Source organism: Erpetoichthys calabaricus, chromosome 15, assembly GCF_900747795.2.
Source record: "Erpetoichthys calabaricus chromosome 15, fErpCal1.3, whole genome shotgun sequence".
NCBI lineage: Eukaryota > Metazoa > Chordata > Cladistia > Polypteriformes > Polypteridae > Erpetoichthys > Erpetoichthys calabaricus.
The window spans coordinates 39,320,803-39,343,930 of NC_041408.2; the positions used below are offsets into that span (position 1 = coordinate 39,320,803).

The 23,128-nt window shown below is 40.8% G+C and overlaps 1 protein-coding gene across 1 annotated transcript in view; it reads right to left on the bottom strand.

The window, feature by feature from the left end:
* Window positions 1-23,128, bottom strand: part of pno1 (partner of NOB1 homolog) — an 87,263-nt gene that overhangs the window by 8,592 nt on the left and 55,543 nt on the right. The window contains exons 5-6 of the mRNA XM_028820607.2: window positions 20,628-20,745; window positions 16,054-16,124 (exon numbers count right to left, since the gene is read on the bottom strand). Coding sequence (XP_028676440.1) covers window positions 16,054-16,124; window positions 20,628-20,745 — 189 coding nt within the window. The remainder of the gene's footprint in view (window positions 1-16,053; window positions 16,125-20,627; window positions 20,746-23,128) is intronic.

Below are 23,128 nucleotides of genomic sequence, written 5' to 3' on the forward strand. Positions count from 1 at the left end.
AATTTTAAGTAGGGTGTGACGTACAAAAGTCACCGTCTCACGGGTTTTGCTTCCTAAGGATGTAATGTCTAGTCTCGCGTGTTGTCAAAGTGTCTCTCCGAGACGATCAGGTCTCGATCGCTTTGCTCAACACGCTCCACCCCCTGGATGCACACTACGCTCCTGCCACACTTCGCGTCTCTCCTGCTCACGTTGTGAAAGGGGGGAGCTGAACGCACGCTAAGGAGATGTGGACGGATCATCCTCTGCTGCTGAGGTGCATGTTCTGCTTGTCGTGCTGTGCACTGATCATTTAAAAGCCTGTACAGCAGCCGTCCTTCTGTCTTACTACCTTGTCTGGCAGGACGTCAAAGCGTCTCTAACGGGGCGTCAAAGTGTCTCCTGAGAAGATCACGTCTCGTCTCCTTGCCAGGATTTTTTTTTTATATATTTATTTTATCTATACTAATAAAAGGCAAAGCCCTCACTGACTCACTCACTGACTGACTGACTGACTGACTGACTGACTGACTGACTGACTCATCACTAATTCTCCAACTTCCCGTGTAGGTGGAAGGCTGAAATTTGGCAGGCTCATTCCTTACAGCTTACTTACAAAAGTTAGGCAGGTTTCATTTCGAAATTCTACACGTAATGGTCATAACTGGAACCTCTTTTTTGTCCATATACTGTAATAGACTGCAGCTCAATGGCCGTGGGAGGCGGAGTTGCGTATCGTGTCATCACGCCTCCCACATAATCACGTGAACTGACTGTGAACGCAGTACGTAGAAAACAAGGAAGAGCCCCAAAGAGCGCTGAAGAAAACATTCATTACACAATTGAGAAGGCAGCGAAACAATAAGAAGCGAGCAAGTGACGCATACAAGCATATTCATAAGTGCAGCTACTGCGGAAACAAAGCACGGTGTAAACCGTAAGTTTAAATTAAGTTTATAGAAACGCTCCCGCTGCCGTTTGCAATGCCATATTCGCGAGATACAAGTTTAATGAGAAGACATGAGGTATAAATGAGACTTTGGATCACTTTGTAACAGAGTTAAAATTGCTGTAGCGGGAAACTTTTAAGTGCCGGGTCTTAGCTAACATTAAATAAAGCCGTGGACATCGCAACATCACACAAGAGAGTGGCTCACGTGAACTGACTGAACACAGCACGAGTGATCACTTCGATGAATCAAACCTGTTCAAAAAACACATTACACAATTGATAATGTAGGAAAAGAATATGAAGCGACTGACGCATACAGACATATTCATGAGTGCAGGTACTTCGGAAACAAAGCACCGTGTAAACCTAAAGTTTAAATTAAGTTCATTGACCTACAAAAGGTTGCCATTGATTTGAGGCAAGACTGCTTTTCTCCTGTACAACTATACGTTGCATTCTCAACAGTAAGCTTGCACAGCTTGGTCATTTTACAACCGGAGTGCTGAACTGACAACGTGGTATACAAAGAGAACTATAACAATCGTAATAAACGAACAATAAAACAGCAGAGACCCATGGATTAAATAAAAAGGCTGCTTCCTTGGCGAAGCAAGGAAAAAGGATGGGCTTATATGCCATTCGTTTATAAAACAGCGGAGAAACTGTGTAAAGGCTGCTTCACAAAGAAACAGCAGAGCGCCTTATATGAGCAGGCAGTCAGCTAAAGAAGGGAATCAATAAATAACTATAATCGTAATAAACCAACAAAAAATAGCGGAGAATCCGCGGATTACATAAAGGAAATGGGTACCTGAACAGAAAAGTGAGTCTCGAACAGCTACACAATAACTATAACAATTGTAATAAATGAACAATAAAACAATACAGAACCGCTAAGCAAGGAGAAAGGACGGCCTTATATGGCGTTTGTTTATAAAACAGCGGGGATATATATGTGAATGTATGTACAGTAATCCCTCGCTACTTCGCGGTTCACTTTTCGCGGATTCTATATGTAAGCATATCTAAATATATAACGCGGATTTTTCGCTGCTTCGTGGGTTTCTGCAGACAATGGGTCTTTTTACTTCTGGTATTTGCTTCCTCAGTTGGTTTGTCCAGTTGATTTCATACAAGAGATGCTATTGGCGGATGGCTGTGAAGCTACCCAATCAGAGCACGCAGTTAAATTCCTGTGTGCTGCTGATTGGCTCAGCGACGGAGTGCTGCATTAACTAGGAAGTCTCATCTCACTCATTCAGCATTAACGTGCTCTTGCTACTGCATTCCGGGGATTATCACCTTCATCGTCATCATTTTTACTGCGCAGAATATTCATCACCATCATCATGTCATATATAGCTACGTGCACTTCACTATACAGTAAATGTAAACTTATCTACCGATTTCATAATGCTTAGCAGTTGTCCCTGTTATTATTAATAATAGTAATAATAATAATAATTCTTTGCATTTATATAGCGCTTTTCTCACTACTCAAAGCGCTCAGCAATTGCAGGTTAAGGGCCTTGCTCAAGGGCCCAACAGAGCGAAGTCCCTATTGGCATTTACGGGATTCAAACCGGCAACCTTCCGATTGCCAGTGCAGATCCCTAGCCTCAGAGCCACCACTCCGCCTAAACAATACAGGGAGGGTTTAAAAATGTCCAAATACACGTTAAATAATTAAATAAATATGGTGTCCCTACTTCGCGGAAATTCAGTTATCGCGGTCGGCCTTGGAACCTATCTCCCGTGATAAGTGAGGGATTACTGTATGTATATATGTATGTCTATATGTATGTGTATGTCTATATATATATATATATATATATATATATATATATATATATATATTTATATATATATATGTATGTATATATATGTACGTATATGTATAATATATATACATATACATATTTATACATATAATGTACATATGTATATATATATGTATATGTATGTGTATGTATGTATATATATATGTATGTATGTGTATGTATATGTGGATATGTATATATATGTGTATGTATATGTAGATATGTATATGTATATACTGTATATGTGTCTGTCTGTATGTATATATATGTGTGTGTGTGTGTATGTATGTATGTGTATATGTATGTATGTATGTATTTATATATATATGTGTGTGTGTGTATGTATGTGTGTATATGTATGTGTATATATATGTCGATATGTGTGTATATATATATATATATATATATGTTTACATAAGCTCTTTAACACACTACTTCTCCGCTGCGAAGCGCGGGTATTTTGCTAGTTATATATATACAGTGCATCCGGAAAGTAGTCACAGCGCATCACTTTTTCCACATTTTGTTATGTTACAGCCTTATTCCAAAATGGATTAAATTCATTTTTTTCCTCAGAATTCTACACACAACACCCCATAATGACAACATGAAAAAAGTTTATTTGAGGTTTTTGCAAAATTATTAAAAATAAAAAAACTGAGAAATCACATGTACATAAGTATTCACAGCCTTTGCTCAATACTTTTTCGATGCACCTTTGGCAGCAATTACAGCCTCAAGTCTTTTTGAATATGATGCCACAAGCTTGGCACACCTATCCTTGGCCAGTTTCGCCCATTTCTCTTTGCACCACCTCTCAAGCTCCATCAGTTTGGATGGGAAGTGTCGGTGCACAGCCATTTTAAGATCTCTCCAGAGATGTTCAATCGGATTCAAGTCTGGGCTCTGGCTTGGCCACTCAAGGACAATCACAGAGTTGTCCTGAAGCCACTCCTTTGATATCTTGGGTGTGTGCTTAGGGTCGTTATCCTGCTGAAAGATGAACCGTCACCCCAGTCTGAGGTCAAGAGCGCTCTGGAGAAGGTTTTCATCCAGGATGTCTCTGTACATTGCTGCAGTCATCTTTCCCTTCATCCTGACTAGTCTCCCAGTTCCTGCTGCTGAAAAACATCCCCACAGTATGATGCTGCCACCACCATGCTTCACTGTAGGGATGGTGCCAGGTTTCCTCCAAACGTGACGCCTGGCATTCACGCCAAAGAGTTCAATCTTTGTCTCATCAGACCAGAGAATTTTCTTTCTCATGGTCTGAGAGTCCTTCAGGTGCCTTTTGGCAAACTCCAGGCGGGCTGCCTTGTGCCTTTTACTAAGGATTGGCTTCTGTCTGGCCACTCTACCATACAGGCCTGATTGGTGGATTGCTGCAGAGATGGTTGTCCTTCTGGAAGGTTCTCCTCTCTCCACAGAGGACCTCTGGAGCTCTGACAGAGTGACCATCGGGTTCTTGGTCACCTCCCTGACTAAGGCCTTTCTTCCACGATCGCTCAGTTTAGATGGGCGGCCAGCTCTAGGAAGAGTCCTGGTGGTTTCGAACTTCTTCCACTTACGGATGATGGAGGCCACTGTGCTCATTGGGACCTTGAAAGCAGCAGAAATTTTTCTGTAACCTTCCCCAGATTTGTGCCTCGAGACAATCCTGTCTCAGAGGTCTACAGACAATTCCTTTGACTTCATGCTTGGTTTGTGCTCTGACATGAACTGTCAACTGTGGGACCTTATATAGACAGGTGTGTGCCTTTCCAAATCATGTCCAGTCAACTGAATTTACCACATGTGGACTCCAATTAAGCTGCAGAAACATCTCAAGGATGATCAGGGGAAATAGGTTGCACCTGAGCTCAATTTTGAGCTTCACAGCAAAGGCTGTGAATACTTATGTCCATGTGCTTTCTCAATTTTTTTATTTTTAATAAATTTGCAAAAACCTCAAGTAAACTTTTTTTCACGTTGTCATTATGGAGTGTTGTGTGTATAATTTTGAGGAACAGAATGAATTTAATCCATTTTGGAATAAGGCTGTAACATAACAAAATGTGGAAAAAGTGATGCGCTGTGAATACTTTCCGGATGCACTGTGTATATATATATATATATATATATATATATATATATATACACACACACACACATATACATATATATACAGTACTGTGCAAAGGTTTTAGGAAGGTGTGAAAAAATGCTGTAAACAAAGAATGCTTTCAGAAATATAAATAATGATTGTTTATTGTTATCAATTTACAAAATGCAAAGTGAGTGAACAAAAGAAAAATCTAAATCAAATCAATATTTGGTGTTACTAACTTTTGCCTTCAAACCAGCATCAATTCTTATAGGTACACTTGCACAAAGTCAGGGATTTTGTAGGATTATAGTCAGGTGTATGATCAACCAATTATACCAAACAGGTGCTAATGATCATCAATGTCACACGTAGGTTGAAACACAGTCATTAACTGAAACAAAAACGGCTGTGTAGGAGGCTTAAAACTAGGTGAGGAACAGCCAAACTCTGCTATCAAGGTGAGGTTGTGGAAGACAATTTCATGTCATGGCAAGATTGAGCACAGCAACAAGACACAAGGTAGTTATACTGCATCAGCAAGGTCTCTCCCAGACAAAGATTTCAAAGCAGACTGGGGTTTCAAGATGTGCTGTTCAAGCTCTTTTGAAGAAGCACAAAGAAACGGGCAACGTTGAGGATCGTAGATGCAGTGGTCGGCCAAGGAAACTTAGTGCAGCAGATGAAAGACACATCAAGCTTATTACCCTTCGAAATCAGAAGATGTCCAGCAGTGCCATCAGCTCAGAACTGGCAGAAACCAGTGGGACCGAGGTACATCCATCTACTGTCCAGAGAATTCTGGCCAGAAGTGTTTTTCATGGAAGAGTTGCAGCCAAAAAGCCATACCTCCAACGTGGAAACAAGGCCAAGCGACTCAAGTATGCACGAAAACATAGGAACTGGGGTGCAGAAAAATGGCAGCAGGTGCTCTGGACTGAGGAGTCAAAATTTGAAATATTTGGTTGTACCAGAAGGCAGTTTGTTCATTGAAGGGCTGGAGAGCGGCACAATGAGTGTCTGCAGGCAACAGTGAAGCATGGTGGAGGGTCCTTGAATGTTTAGGGCTGCATTTCTGCAAATGGAGTTGAAGAGTTGGTCAGGATTAATGGTGTTCTCAATGCTGAGAAATACAGGCAGATACTTATCCATCATGCAATACCATCAGGGAGGCGTACGATTGGCCCCAAATTTATTCTGCAGCAGGACAACGACCCCAAACATACAGCCAAAGTCATTAAGAACTATCTTCAGCGTAAAGAACAAGAAGTCCTGGAAGTGATGGTATGGCCCCCACAGAGCCCTGATCTCAACATCATCGAGTGTGTCTGGGATTACATGGAGACAGAAGGATGTGAGGAAGCCTACATCCACAGAAGATCTGCGGTTAGTTTTCCAAGATGTTTGGAACAATCTACCAGCCGAGTTCCTTCAAAAACTGTGTGCAAGTGTACCTAGAAGAATTGATGCTGTTTTGAAGGCAAAGGGTGGTCACACCAAATATTGATTTGATTTAGATTTCTCTTTTGTTCATTCACTGCATTTTGTTGATTGATGAAAATAAATGATTAACACTTCCATTTTTGAAAGCATTCTTTGTTTACAGCATTTTTTCACACCTGCCTAAAACTTTTGCACAGTACTGTATATATATTATATAGATAAAAATTAAATTATAAATTTACATACATGAAAAATTAGTTATAAGGGATAGCTGCAGCTCAGTGATCAGTTCTAATAACCCACCCCTGGACAGTGTACACATGTCTTCCTACTCCAATTAGAAAAATGGTAAATATTTCAAAAAAGTTTTTTTTTTGGTTGCTGTACTTACATCCATAATATTAATAATTCTTTATATTTATATACCGCTTTTCTCACTACTCAAAGTGCTTTTCATACCGAGTGCTGAGCCACTTCATCCAGGTGGATGCTATGAATTAGTGGTTGTTGTTGTGATAGCAGCCATTTTGCACAAGTATGCTCACCATGCATTAGCTATTAAGTGGTGAAGCGGTGAGAGAGATAGCCAAATAGAGAGAGGATGGTTTTGGGGCCAAAATGACTAGGCCACAGAGGACAATTTGATCTGGACATAAGAATACACCCTAATCTTTACAAGGGATGCCCAAAGATCTTTTATGATAACAGAGTCAGGACCTTGGTTTTATGCGACGGGGCATCGGGATCCACAATTAGACCACACAGTAAAATGTCCCGTTGGCCTCACCAACAGCAACCCATGCTTTTCCTAGATGGTGTCCCGAACATGCTCAGCTTCAGGTGGATGGAAGTGTATGTGGTATGGTATACTCCCTCTGATCCTTTCTATGAGATCATCACCATTACTTAGGCAGTATAAACTAGAAACAAAACAGTAGTGATTCAAGTAAAATTTAGCATCTATAGATCACAAAGTAGACATTAACACTAGAATTACCAGAGTCTACGAAAACTCGTAAATCCGGCCCACCTTAAAACCGTTCTCACCTCTCTTTTGTCTTCTAAATGTGCTGATTAAGACGAGCAGCAAGTAGCCGGCTATTCCATCCCCCACTGTCGCAGAACGTTCACTAAGTTTTCCCAGCTCATGCCTTGTTTGATTATCTGGGAGTGACTGAACTGCTAGTTTTAGAATGGAAATAATAGATCGTTATTTGGAATACACGCATTTCATGTGTGTTCCGTTTCTACAGTAATCTGTGTAAACACATTGCTAAAACAGAAACATGTTCATATTTTAGTAATAAATGTTACAAAATGTAGGCATAAACTATAGAATGTGTGAAGCCTGAAGTCCAAACATCAAATAAACACTTTCACAAAAGGTTCAGGGTTACTACAACTCTTTCCGTGGCTTAACGCTAAGATTTGCTGACTTGGAGCACAGAAACCCTGCCATGCTACAGAGACGCGAGTTCGATTCCCAGCTTTGGAGAAAGTGTTTTTTTTTTTTTTTTCCCCTCAAACGGACATAAAATTTATAAATTGGTATGCACTGTAAGTCGTTAAGTTTAAAATGTCAATCGCGGTTATTTCTGTTGAAATAGAGTCAGAACAGGAGCTTGTTCAGCTTATTCAGCTTCTGATCTGACTCAAACAGCGCCAGTTTAACTTCACACCCGATCTGACGCTGTTCGTTTACAAATAATATTGCATTACTTGGACAATGTTTTCTGATTGGTACTATTCGCGGCATAAAATGATTTCTTCAAAACGTCACATATATTTGTCTCTTTCTTTTTTTAAAATGTGCGTTGTAGCACGCAGCAACTGGCCACCTGCATGTTCTTGCGCACACTGAATAAGACAGCGCTATATGCAATCATCGGATTCAAATGTTAACAGTTATGTAGCACGGAATGGAAATCAGCAGTTCTTAGCATTGCACCACGCAAGCTGTCATATCAACCGCCTACTGTAACTTGCTTTCTTTTTTCTTTGGTTATAGTCTTGAATAAAAGTGCACTTGTTTTGTTATACTTTTACATCAACATACTTTTTGTTCCTGTGTTTGAGCTACATGAGCATGCTCAAAAAATATGCGTGTAATGCCATGAAAAGTGCATGCAGACACTTCAGTTCGCAAGCATTGGTATCACAATGCAGTCACAAGTACACTGCAGAGCTATAGCGAGTCTTTATGTGAAAACATCAGTGTCAGATGGGGAGTGTCTGATGATTGCATATAGCGCTGAAGTGACTGCTCTTTACTATGCTTTCCTCTGCATGTCCTGGAGTACAAAAGAAACAGCATACAGCAACATGTGGAGACTGGCAAGATTGTGGGAAAAAAAACACGTGGTCGTATGTATCGTGATAAACTGCAGAGCTATAGCGCGTCTTTATGTGATAACAGCAGTGTCAGGTGGGCTAGGGAAGGATCCTGAACGCGACAGAGAATGAAAAGTGAATTAAAAAAAATAAAATAAATAAAGCTAACCTTTACAAAAATCATAAATTACACTGGCTGTTACAGACTGAAATCAAATGTATCTTTTTATTCTAAAACAGTAAAAATAAGAACACTTCTCAAAAGGGAGTCATACAGGATCGAACTCGTGACCTTCTGATTGCCAGTCAGCAACTGATACTGTTGCGCCACGGCGGCAGTTATAGTAAATGAGTGTCAATGTCACACACTAAGGCGGCTTTTTTTGGCAGCGGCTTTTTTTTTTTGTACCTTTTGTGAAAGTGTTTCTTTGATATTTGGACTTCAGGCTTCATACATTATATAGTTTATGCCTACATTTTGTTACTAGAATATAAAAAAAGTTTCTGTTTTAACAATGTTTTTACACAGATTACTGTAGAAATGCAACACACATGAAATGCATGTGTTAGAAATAACGATTTATTATTTCCACTCTAAAACTCCACTTCACTCCCAGATAATCAATCAAGACATGAGCTGGAAAAAGTCGGTGGGGGGATGGAATAGCCGGCTGTTTGCAGCTTGTCTTAATCAGTACATTTAGATGACAAAAGACGCTGGCGGAGAGGTGAGAATGGTTTTAAGAAGCAATTTAAGGTGGGCCGGATCTACGAGTTTTTTCGTAGATTCTGGTAATTCTAGTGTTAATCCAAACTTATCCAATCTTTTAACAATGCCTTCTATGACCTCTTTGATCATGATAGCAAGCAGCTCATCACTCGATCACCTGCAGCACCATACGATTCATCCCTTGTTTTTCTGTATATTTTTAGGGTAACATAGCATTCATCTTAAAGAAATAGCATAAAGGCTTAATCTATGTCAGAAACTTGTTCAGGCACAACAGCAATCCAGATAAAGTGAACAACAAAATGTACACTGAAATATAAGAATTGGTTTAGAAAAAATACTGAGATGGTCAAGTAAATAATGTACCAGAAAAAAGGTTAATGTAATATACAAAACTAGCCAACGCCCGGTGTAAGAATAGAAACGGAAAACAGTGAGAAAGGAATTCAGAAATCAAGAATAAATAAATACTTCTTGAAAGACGCAGTATGCATGTAGAATTTCCAGCCAAGGATTACATGTGAAAGTGATAAATAAATAAGGCTTTCAGAATTTAGGTACTATGGCCATGGTATCCTAATAGTTTTGTTGCATGTATCTTGGACTTCCTGGAAATGTGGATGGTAATATGATCATTTTGCCTAGACGTACGTTGTTAGTTTCAGTGTTTGCTTGCAGTGCGTCTGAAAGTCCTTTGTATAGTTCCACGCGCAGATCTTGTTGATGTAATCTGAGATAGTTTTAACATACGCATCTACGACGTACTGTTGGAATAATTTGCCGCTGGAGTGCAAAATACTAAATGTACTCCTCATTGCTAATCTGTACGAGTAAAATTGCCATTGAGTAAGCCTTATTTGCTTGGAAGTTCTTTTATCGGGAACATGTTGTAAATCTTTGTGCCAACCAATGTCTCCGTAAGGGAATAAAAGTGGGTAAACCATAGGATCGCAATTCATACTGAGCGTGGAAATCTGTTTACAGGAGTGGCCTATGGGATTGATGCAAATGTCCCTTTTGGCAGGTGGTTCGCCATTTTCTCCGATTAAAATCGCTGCAACATCGGTGTGACATGTTGGGGCATTGTATTGTCGTAAATCTTGCCTAGGGTTTTCCTTGAAAACCATTTGTACAGAAGCTGTTGGATTGGACTGAGCGATTTCATGCATGTGTTTGTATAATTTAGCAAAGGGGTTGATGGTTCTGAGCATGGAATCTAGCTGGAGAAGTAAATTTTCACTGCATACAGAGTTTGTTTTATTTTGTAAGCGTACTTCAGTAACTTGCGCTGTGTCAAAAACATACAACTGTCCATATCCTGGAGGGGTAGAAGTGTTAGCGTATAGTGGAGAGATTTGGTCATAAATTTGCCCGTGTATTTTAAAACAGTATGGTCCGTGGCCAGAAGGTTGAGTTATCTGTGCACCATGGAAGCAAATGCTAGAGAAGAGTTGTATTCTCAAATGTGTTCACGATAATTTTTAGCTTCTGATGTTTGCGGTGTAAGAAGCTGTTGTAAAGAAACAGGTGGCTCCCGCAAAGTTGGTAAAGCTACCTCGAGTACTTGTTGGATGTGTTATGCTCAGCAGGCCAGTACAGTGCATGACATGGAAGAGGACGAATAGGAATCGAGAAATGTCGTGTCGGCTGCGTGTGGGCAGGACCGGTTTTGAAGTGGAAGCAGGACGAACCAGAAGAGAAATATATATATATACAAGAGATGTACTGAAGAATAACTAAGAGATGACTTAGAAATCAGCAGATGTCCTATAAGTGAGAATGGACAATTGTTATATGCACAGAAATTTCAAGGGTGGTGGCGCAACTCAAAGGTGTAAGAACCACCAGAATAACACAGACTTATTTTACACAAATCATTTGGGTGTAAATCAATGAACCAGTGTAAAATGTATGCTTTGATTGACACTGTATGTAAATTCAGTAGTTTACTTAATGAACCTCTATTCTTTGATTTCTCTGACCATCCTGTAACGGACTGCTTTTGAAGAATGCTCCCTTTAGGGCATTTTACCGAGGAGTAATTAAAAGATACAATGAACAGCTTTTCTCCTGTCTGATTACTGAATTGTCCTGTTACAGGATGTTTCTTTCTTTAATAAGATGTTAAATTTCGACCACATTATCAGAACCAGCCCAGAGATGCCATATCTCCTGTACCTTATACTATCCCACAACATCTACATAATATAGACTGCTTTGTCATGTGCCAGTTTATAGAGACAGTTTAGCATTTTAAACTAAAATACCAAAGTCATCAACTTGGGACTTGGTGTCAAACCTCTGCATCACATTCTCAACACTGACCCTCAAAAAGGTACTTCACTGACTTACGTTTGTTACACTTCTTTTTCATCTATGATTATGTGGCAAAACATATTGTGCAAAAAGACAATGAGAAAATTCATATGTTCATTGTAAAAACATTGCAGACAGACAGAATAAAAAAGTAAAAACCCATTTTGAATTTTGAAGGTACGGGGGTTTTTACATGGCTAAAAATATTGGCACCACTGCACTTCTGTCAGGAAATACACCCCGTTCTTCCAGAAAATTGTGGTAATTATTAATGCTTTGGTATACACACATTTCTTTATTTGCATTGGGACAACATAAAAAAAAAAAGCAGAGGAAAAAAAGAAAAACTTGAAATAATTTCATACAGAACTCCAGAAATGGACTGGATAAAATTACTAGGACCCTCAACTTAATATTTGGCAGCAAACCCTTTGGAAACACTGCTAAATCAATCACTTCCTATAACCACAAATGAGTTTCTTATACCTCTCTGCTGAAATTTTGGACAACTTCTTTTGCCAATTGCTCCAGGTGTGCCTTCTCTTAACTGCTGTTTTAAGAACAGTCTACAGGTGTTCAATGAGATTTAGACTCACTGTTGGCCACTTAGAACTCTCCAGCTCTTTGTGTTAAATCATTTCTGGATGCTTTATGAACTATACCGTCATTGTCCTGCTTGAAGACCCATGATCTCCGATGAAGAACCAGCTTTATGACACTGTCTTACATTGTACCCCCATACTCTTGGGAAGTCTTCAGATTTCATGATACCATGCAGACAGTCAAGGCATCCAGTGCCAGAAACAGCAAAACCACCCCATAATTCTGTGAAGCTTGACCATGTTTGACCACAGGGACTGTGTTCTCTTCTTTGAAGGCCTTATTTAATTCTCTCTAAAAAGTACAAAGGTATGCTTTACTGAAAAGTTCCATTTTGTTCTCATCTCTCCACAGGACATACTCGCCAAAGGATGTTAGCTTCTTCATCAAGGGAAGTTTTTGTAAACTCCAGTTTGTGTTACTTTATGTCTCACTTTCCTGGGTTTCTACAACAGCATCTCATACCATTTCATTCAGTTGGAGATAGATGATGTGAGCTGACATTGTTTTTTTCTCTTTTTTCTCTTCTGTCAGCTACAGTGCTACGAGCTGTTCTTAATGACGCTGCACACAGTGGACACAGGAACATTAAGATTTATGGAGATGGACTTGTACATAGCCTTGAGACTGTCCTTGCTTTTCCAGTGTCTCAAATCCTTCAACAAATCATTGCTCTTCTTTCTTTACTCCATGTTCAGAGTTGTACACACAGACCAAAAGACTGAGTCAACTTTTTTCCATTTAAACTGGTTGTAAGTGTGATTTCTGTGTTGCCAGAACCTGTTACTTGTACATGCGAGAGAAAAAAATTTAAGGAGCATCAAATGATTGAAATCAAATTATTTCTTACAATTTTGTCCAGTTAATTTCTTGAGTTTTGAATAGAATTATATCAAATTTGACTCCCCCCCCCCCTTTTGTGTTTTTCCAATGCAAACAAAAGAAATAAATATGAATACCAATGTATTTGTAATTGCAACACATTTCTGGGACAAGTGGTAGCTTTTCTGAAAGAAGTGCATGGGTGCCAATACTTTTGGTCATGACTGTATATGCATGTTTAAAATTTGTTTACATTATGGCTGACACTCATTACAATTGCTCAAGGGCACAATAAAAGAATGATGACTTGCCAGAGAGACCTAAATAACAAACTCAAAACCTGTGACCAGCATAGCTACAAGGTAAACTGTACATATGGTTTTACTCAAAGAAATAAAATGAAAAATACATGAGAACCGCAAAATATAAGTAAATAAATAGGTAAATATAATTAAACCTTGTATACAGACTTCTTATATATTACCTGATTCTTCAATTATATGCACTGACAAAGCAATGAGACACTTTCTGCTCTTCATTGCCTGGCAAAATCATTTTAAGATCTGCTACTCTTGTGAAGGTTTTTTTGCAGTGTTTTTTCGTTAGAACACAAAAACATCACTAACAATAAATTAATTTATTCTCGATAGAGAAAAAAATAACCACTCTATTTTTTGTGCTTTTCTCAGCTTGGTCAACAATCATGGAAGTTGGAGAATGGCCCTTTTCAAAATCCAAAGGCGTGTTAAAATCTAAAAATTATTTCAAAGAGCGAAATAGGGTAATGTTTAAAGTTTGAAGTAGCGATTGTAAACAGTTTTGTAGGAGGTGTTGGGGGTGGGCTATAGCTGTGCACTGTGAGAAGTGCCGGTTGTTTCGTAAGGTAATAGAGCACCCACTCCACACCACATGCTGTCTCTTTGCTACCAGTAACAAAGGCAACTTCCTGCTGTTTTCAAATGTGGTAAGATATATGAAAATTTCTACCCTTGTCTCATTTCTACTGGTACCTTGCAGCCCCATATTGTGATAATCTATGATAATCAAAACTGATAATAAATGTGCTTCCAATTAAATGAGGCAGTGACATCAACTCATGGTGATAAAGGATGCAGATGGAAATTTGTAGATAAGTGGGGAGAGTGTGTTGAAAAGAGGTGAACAGAGTACTTTGAAGGACTTATGAATATAGAAAATGAGAGTGAAGGTTGGATGAAGTGGAGAGAGTAAATCATGAGTACCTGGAATATTTAGCAAGACTGAAGTGAGAAAAGCTATGAAGAGGATGAAAAGTGGAAAAGCAGCTGTTTGATCTTGAAAAGTGTGAAGATGCCCGAGATGTGGAGACGTAGTACCGTATATTAGTACCAATTTTCAAGAATAAGGGAGATGTATAAAGTTGTAGTAACTACAGGGGTATATAGCTGATCAGCCACATTATTAAGATATGGTAAAGAGTGATGGATGCTAAGCTGAGAGTACAGGCAGCGAGCGATCTGTGAGCAGAAATATGGTTTCATTCCAGAAAAGAGCACTATAGATGTGATATTTTCTTTAAGAGTGTTGATGGAGAAGTACAGAGAAGGTCAAATGGAACTGCACTGCGTGCTTTTGGACTTAGAGAAAGTGTCTGACAGGGTGCAAAGAGGGGAGTTATGGTACTGTATGAAGAAGTCGGGAGTAGGAGAAAAGTATGTGAGGGTGGAAGAGGATATTTAGGAGGACATCGTGAATGCAGTTTGGTGTGCAGTTGAAATGACAGTCTGGTTCAAGATGATGATGGGATCACATCAAGGACTGGCTCGGAGTTGTTTCCTGTTTGCAATGGTGATGGGCAGGTTGACAGATGAGACTGAAGTGAACCTGAAGAGGAAGAGATATGCAGTGGACAGAAGAGAAATGAGATTCAGTAGGAGTAAATGGAGTGCATATGCGTAAGTGAGAAGGTGGTGGGAGGGTGAGACTTTAGAATTGTCTACCTTCACCACCAAGTCCAAATCAACAGAGTGCTGCAGAGAGGTGGTATACCAAGAAAACAATGTTGAGGATGGAACTGCCAGGCCAGAGGAAAAGAGGAAGGCCAAAGAGGAGGTTTATAGATGTAGTGAGGGAGGACATGAAGGCAGTCAGTGTGGCAGGAAATTATGTTAAAGACATGCAAGGATGGAGACAGCTGATCCGTTGTGGCGACCCCTAAATGGGAGTAGCCGAAAGAAGAAGTTACATGAATATAGATCCGCTGTCTCAGACAGTGTACAACCAGTGTTGCATGTCTTTAGAAAAAGCAAAATCACCATTTGTTCGTAATAACTGAAACACTGGGATACCTAAAATAGATGTACATTTAATAAAGTCAGAAAATGTGGATCAATAAAGCAATCTGATTGCCAGGTGAATAGGGGCAATACTATATAACAGAGCATTTTTTAAAATTATTTATTTATTTTTTAAAACTGTGCCACGGCACATAGAAAATTTTATGTTTTTGTTAAATCTGCACAGTACATAATTTTTTGTGAGAATCAATGTCTTGATACAGCAAACCAATCTATAATAAAAATAAATTACAAGAAGGTTGAAGCGAACATGTGTTTATGCTAGCACGGACACGCTTGGTCAGAAAGAGTTATTATCAGCAAAAACAATGAACTGGTCATTGAATTTAGAAAACATGAAGACCACCATGTTCTCTGAACACATCAAAAAAAAAAATTGTTGGGAGCATAAGCAGCTTTAATTTTCTTTGACCACATTCATTAGTTTAAAGTGGCTACAACACATTTTGACTATGGTATGGAGGTTCATCAATTCCTATTCCCACACACATGCACAGAAAGCATGGATTTCTCCAACTACCCTCACTAACGTGTACAGCTGCAGGTAGTAGGTATTAAAATAATCTTGAGATTGTAAAAATTTAAAAAAAAAAAATTCACACTAAAGAAAAATTCCACATAAAATTAAAACATTTTCTTACCTAAAATTAGATTACAGATTGCTGTGCGGGCCATTTTAATATTCTGGAATGATCCTAATATGTGAATTTTCCTGAAAAACAAAGTCATAGTGATAATACCTAATAAATTTTAAAAACACACAAACAAAAATACAGAAACAAGATGCTTTTAAGCAACAATCATTAAGTTAATCGCTATATGAAAACCAGACAAAATAATACACAACAAAATTGACCAAAAGGACAGTGTTGATGAGAACATGCCATTCAGCCCAACAAGCCCACCAATCCTACAAAACTGCATTAAGGCTAGATTTGAAGTCCTACCACTACACTACTTGATAATTTATTGTACGTGTCTGTGGTTCTTTGTGCGAAGAAACCCTATAAGATTTGTTCTAAATTTGCCCTTTATAAGTTTCCAACTATGTCCCCGAGATCTTGCTGAAGGCCTCATTATAAACATCGGACTTCCAATACAACTCGGAGTCCTGCCATGTGCAAAAGTTCGCTGACAGCACTGCTATCATGGGCTGCATCAGGAGTGGGCAGGAGGAGGAGTATAGGAACCTAATCAAGGACTTTGTTAAATGGTGCAACTCAAACCACCTACAACTGAACACCAGCAAAACCAAGGAGCTGGTGGTGGAATTTAGGAGGACCAGGCCCCTCATGGACCCCGTGATCATCAGAGGCGACTGTGTGCATAGGGTGCAGACCTATAAATACCTGGGAGTGCAGCTGGATGATAAATTGGACTGGATTGCCAATACTAATGTTCTGTGCAAGAGAGGACAGAGCCGACTATACTTCCTTAGAAGGCTGGCGTCCTTCAACATCTGCAATAAGATGCTGCAGATGTTCTATCAGACTGCTGTGGCACGCGCCCTCATCTACACGGTGGTGTGCTGGGGAGGCAGCAAAAAGAAGAGGGATGCGATTAGGTCACGTCCGTTACAGGAGATGGACATCTGAAGCGGAGCTCCGTTAGCAGCGGCTTCATTTTCTCATGTATTTCTTATTTTTTTGAGATATCCTGCATTTACCTGACCCGAGGAGCTTCCACTACAGATGGGAGTAGATTCATACCGGGTGGCACAGATCGTGGACTATCTTACAGACAGACCTCAGTATATGTGTCTCGGGAACTGCAGGTCTGACATTGTGGTCAGCAACACAGGAGCGTCGCAGGGGACTGTACTTTCTCCTGTCCTGTTCAGCCTATACTGTATCACCAGCAATTGCATCAGATTTGTGTTTCAGAGACATTCTTGAAGGGAGAAGACAAAACGTTAAGATGAGCTCTTCTGCACAGCACTGTACACGCTATCACAGCAGGCAGGCATCCCTCGTCAGCACGTCTGGTGTACTGATAAGACACAACTTCCTGCTATGTGTGTAACAGTACAAGCAAGCTTGCTATTGAGAATGAATGGGGCGGCAAGGGGCGGTTCATCACCCGCCCACCACACAGTCACCTCCATTACAGTATGCTGCCTGCAGCATCCACCCACCGAGAACAAACATGGTGCGGCCAAAGGCGGGTAGTGAATCGCCCACCACGGCCCCCATTCAACAGGCAGCCACCCAATGCACACTACAATGCTACCCCCTGCCGTCCCATTCACCCTCAATGGCCTACGTTCAGCCACAACCGAGTCACTGCTTGCAGCATTACCAGCAGCACACCGAGAACGAACGGGGCAGCAGTGTGTGATGGGCAGGCAGTGAAACGCCCCCCTCTGCTCCATCCAGCCTGTGTCCAGTCAGGAGCAGTAGCTGCAGCGGTGTAGTGGGCGGGCAGCAAACCGCCCCATCAAGCCACCGTCCTGCACACGAGCAATAGCTGTGGCCTGTGACTATGGACCACAGGTCACCGCTTGCCGCTGGTAGCCACCCAAGTGACACTATACTGCGTGAGCAGTGAAATCGTAGAAACATACTTCTTACAGCACCACTGCCTCTGTCCAAGTGGGAGAGGGATCGGACAGCATATAGATGGCATCCTCCACTCTCACCTTCTCCTGGTATGCGAACTGCTGAGGGTCGAGGGCGTGGCGGACCTGTGGCCTCAGGTGGTGAAGCAGCAGCTGTTCTATGGTCTTCATCACATGTGACGTCAGAGCGACAGGCCAGAAGTCATTCAGCTCACTAGGACGTGATACCTTTGGGACTGGGGTGATGCAAGATGTTTTCCAAAGCCTTGGGACTCTCCCCTGCTCCAGGCTCAGGGTGGTCATACCTGTTAAAGAAGTTGTTCATCTGGTTTGCTCTCTCCACATCTCTCTCGATGGTGGCACCCCGCTTCAAGCTGCAGCCAGTGATGATGTTCATCCCATCCCACACTTCCTTCATGCTGTTATTCTGCATCTTCTGCTCCAGCTTTCTGCTGTACTGCTCATTCGCCGCCCTTAGCTGGACTCGGTGTTCCTTCTGCACGCGCTTGAGCTCATGCTCATCACCGCCTTTAATAGCCCTTTTCTTCTGGTTCAAAAGGCACTTGATGTCACTTGTAATCCATGGCTTGTTGTTAGCATAGCAGCGTACTGTTCTTACTGGAATTACAATGTCCATACAGAAGTTGATGTAGTCAGTAATGCAGTCAACAACCTCCTCAATATTCTCACTATATGATCCCTGCAGGATATCCCAGTCCGTAGTTCCAAAGCAGTCTCTCAGAGCCTGCTCTGCCTCAGGGGATCACTTCCTGAATGAGCGTGTGGTTGTAGGTAGCTCCCTCACTCTTGGTTTGTAGTGAGGCTGAAGCAGAACCAGGTTATGATCTGCTTTCCCAAGCGCAGGCAGTGGGGTGGCGCTGTATACGTCTTTACCGTTTGCATACAGTAGGTCAATAGTCCTATTTCTCCGGGTGTTACAATCCACATACTGGGAGAAGGCAGGTAATGTTTTATCCAGCATCACATGGTTAAAGTCTCCAGCGATTAGCACAAGCGCCTTGGGGTGCTGCGTTTGTAGTTTAGCAACAGCAGAATGGATGATGTCACCCGCTATCTTCACGTCTCCCCGAGGAGGGATGTAAACAATAACAACAATGACATGTCCAAACTCTCTGGGCAAATAATAGGGACGCAGACTTATGGCCAACAGTTCGATGTCCCTGCAGCAAGTGGAGATTTTGACCATGTCCAAAGTTGTACCACCTTGTATTCACATAGCAAGTCCTCCTTCTTTCCACTTCCCGCAGGTATTAGCGTCTCTGTTCGCTCTAACTGTGCTAAACCTGGGTAGCTCCACGTTAACATCTGAGATGTTAGTTGTTAGCCATGTTTCACAAAAACACAACAAACTGCATTCTCTGTAGGTCCTGACATTTTTCACCAGCGCAGCCAGTTCGTCAATTTTATTTGGTAGTGAGTTCACATTTCCCAGGATCACAGAAGGCACCGAAGGATTGTATCGCCACTTTCTCGCTAGCTTAGCGCCGGCTCTGCTGCCACGATACGACCTTCTTACCTCGTCAGGTAAATAGGGAACCACACCGGCACAGGCCTTTGTTCTCAGTGCTTGAAGTTGACTACCCGAATAGACGAGTCTCTGCGTGTAAAAATCCATGTCCAAGAAGTAAAAAGTGTCCAGGGAACGAGTCCACATAAAAGAAAGTCGTAGGAGTGATAGGAGTGATCAGTGAAATAGAGGAAAAATAGAGAAAAAGGTAGAAAGATAAAGTCATACAAGGACCTGCTGGAAAGGCTGCCACTCGCGTGATGCCTGAGCCATATGAATGGCATAGGTCTGCTGTAAGTAAGTAAGTAAGTAAGAAGCAAGTTAATTTGCTAAAAACGATCTTAAAACTGCTGCAGGTACAAGAGTTGATGCTGCATACATTATACTGTACTTCTGTCTACGCTTCTACTTATGGTATTGGATACTTTTGTCATCCACATTAATAAAAAAGTGTAAGTGTCTATATATATGTCCATCCAGTTACATTGTTGGTGTCATTCCAATAGATGGTGCATTACATGCATTAACAATACTTTTACAAATTACACATAAAATGCCATATAACAGACATTTGCATTGCATGGTGCACGGCGGTCTACATTGTTTATTTAGCACGCTGTGGTAGATGGGTAATTCAGCTAGTATTGAATATGCCAACAGTTTCCCTGCAGTGCTATTTCCTTGAGGGAACTGAGAGCTCATTAATTATTTGCAGGTTAGTACAGGTGAGAGGGGATGCCCTCAACAGGGTCTGTGCATATTGCAGTCTTGGGTGAAACAGCACTATATAAGCAAGGTTATACCCTAGGGGTTGAAGCTCCAACTGCCTAATGGAGATGGTACAACTAACAATAAGAGTCAAGCAAACTTATTTTCTACAGAAGTTCACCTGCTGAAATAGAATCCAGGCCATTACGAAAAGTAACTGTAATATGTACCATTTATTTTAAAAAGTCACACTCAAATTTACTTCAAAATCTCATAGAGCAATCAAAATCAATCCTAAACAGCCCAATACTCCATCTGAGGTTGCAAAGGTTAATTAGTTTGCAATATTACACATATAGCTGTGAAACACCGGCTGAGAAGGCCAAAGACGGATACATATAAAGAGAAAATGATATACTTACGAATCTGCAAGGACAATTCTTGTCCTTGACACATTTTCAATTGTAAACTTTGTTTTTCCTCCTTTTCCTGCTATTCTACCAATAGCCCTGGAAAGGTGATCTCCTTTTAGTGGCTTAACTGAAAAACAAAAATGTCAAGTTAAATGTCACTTCATAGTTAAACAGTTCCTTAAATAAACTGTCCAAAAAGAAGGTTCAGTAGTAAGTCAAATTTATCCCCCCACCGGAATAAACATAAAACATAACTTTACACATTTTGCCAGCTCCTCTAACTCCCAATCAACCAAGGAATCAGCAACAAAGCAAGAAAAAGTCTGAAACTTTAAGACGAGGCATAAGACCAAAAGTACAACATGAAACAAGAAAAGGTTTATGCAAACTTCCATATTAAATAAATAATGTAAGCAGCACATTTTAAGTAAGCCTGCACAATTAATCAAATTAAAACAGAAATCAGAATTTGGCCATTTGTGATTACTACAATGGAAAAGGCTGTGATTTACAGATACACTACAGAATATATAGCGCCAGTGTTTTACAAGAGCTGCATTCACTACCAAAGCCTGCACTTTTAAGAACTTTGAAACTCACCAGTTCATTTTTTAGACAGAATGTGAACTTAACACTTCAAAGCTGGAAATGAACATGTACAGTATCTAACAAAAGTGAGTACACCCCTCACATTTTTGTAAATATTTTATTATATCTTTTCATGGGACAACACTGAAGATATGACACTTTGATACAATGTAAAGTAGTCAGTGTACAGCTTGTATAACAGTGTAAATTTGCTCTCCCCTCAAAATAACTCAACACACAGCCATTAATGTCTAAACCGTTGGCAACAAAAGTGAGTACAATCCTAAGTGAAAAATGTCCAAATTGTGCCCAAAGTGTCAATATTTTGTGTGGCCACCATCATTTTCTAGCACTGCCATAACTCTCTTGTGCATGAAGTTCACTAGAGCTTCACAGGTTGCCACTGGAATCCTTTTCCACTCCTCCATAACGAATCACGGAGCTGGTGGATGTTAGAGACCTTATGCTCCTCCACCTTTCGTTTGAGGATGCCCCACATATGCTCAATAGGGTTTAGGTCTGGAGACATGCTTGGCCAGTCCAGCACCTTTACCCTCGGTGTCTTTAGCAAGGCAGTAGTCGTCTTGGAGGTGTGTTTGGGGTTGTTATATTGAAATACTGCCCTGCGGCCCAGTTTCCAAAGGGTGGGGATCATGTTCTGCTTTTCAAAAGGGAGGGGATCATGCTCTGCTTCAGTATGTCACAGTACATGTTGGTATTCATGGTTCCCTCAATGAACTGTAGCTCCCCAGTGCTGGCAGCACTCATGCAGCCTCAAACCATGACACTCCCACCACCATGCTTGACTGTAGGCAAGACAAACTTGTTATCGTACTCCTCACCTGCTTGCCGCCACACACACACGACACCATCTGAACCAAAGAAGTTTATCTTGGTCTCATCAGACCACAGGACATGGTTCCAGTAATCCATGTCCTTAGTCTGCTCGTCTTCAGCAAACTGTTTGTGGGCTTTCTTGTGCATCATCTTTAGAAGAAGCTTCCTTCTGGGACAACAGCCATGCAGACCAATCTGATGCAGTGTGTGGTGTATGGTCTGAGCACTGACAGGCTGACCCCCAACCTCTTCAACCTCTGAAGCAATGCTGGCAGCACTCATACGTCTATTTTCAAAAGACAACCTCTGGATGAGACGCTGAGCACGTGCACTCAATTTCTTTGGTCGACCATGGCAAGGCCTGTTCTGAGTGGAACATGTCCTGTTAAACCGGTGTATGGTCTTAGCCACTGTGCTACAGCTCAGTTTCAGGGTGATGGCAATCTTCTTATAGCCTAGGCCACCTTTATGTAGAGCAACAATTCTTTTTTTTCACATCCTCAGAGAATTCTTTGCCATGAGGTGCCATGTTGAACTTCCAGTGACCAGTATGAGAGAGTTTGAGAGTGAAAACACCAAATTTAACACACCTGCTCCCCATTCACACCTGAGACCTTGTAACACTAACGAGTCACATGACACCAGGGAGGGAAAAAGGCTAACTGGGCACAATTTGGACATTTTTCACTTAGGGGTATACTCACTTTTGTTGCCAGCGGTTTAGACATTAATGGGTGTGTGTTGAGTTATTTTGAGGGGATAGCAAATTTACACTGTTATACAAGCTGTACACTGACTACATTGTATCAAAGTGTCATATCTTCAGTGTTGCCCCAAGAAAAGATATAATTTTTTACAAAAATGTGAGGGGTGTACTCACTTTTGTAAGATACTGTAAGTAAAGATGAAGTTTAGGCCTGAGAAAGCATGTGCACACTCTGCAGTCTTTGGGGTAAAAGAAAGGAGCACTTTGGGCTCCTAGTAAGTATACTGGAGGTTGTTAAAGTAATGTATCAGTTAATAGTAAGCACATCATTTTTAATGAGATTCCACTCTGTTTGTAACAGAGTAGTCCTCTAATTTAG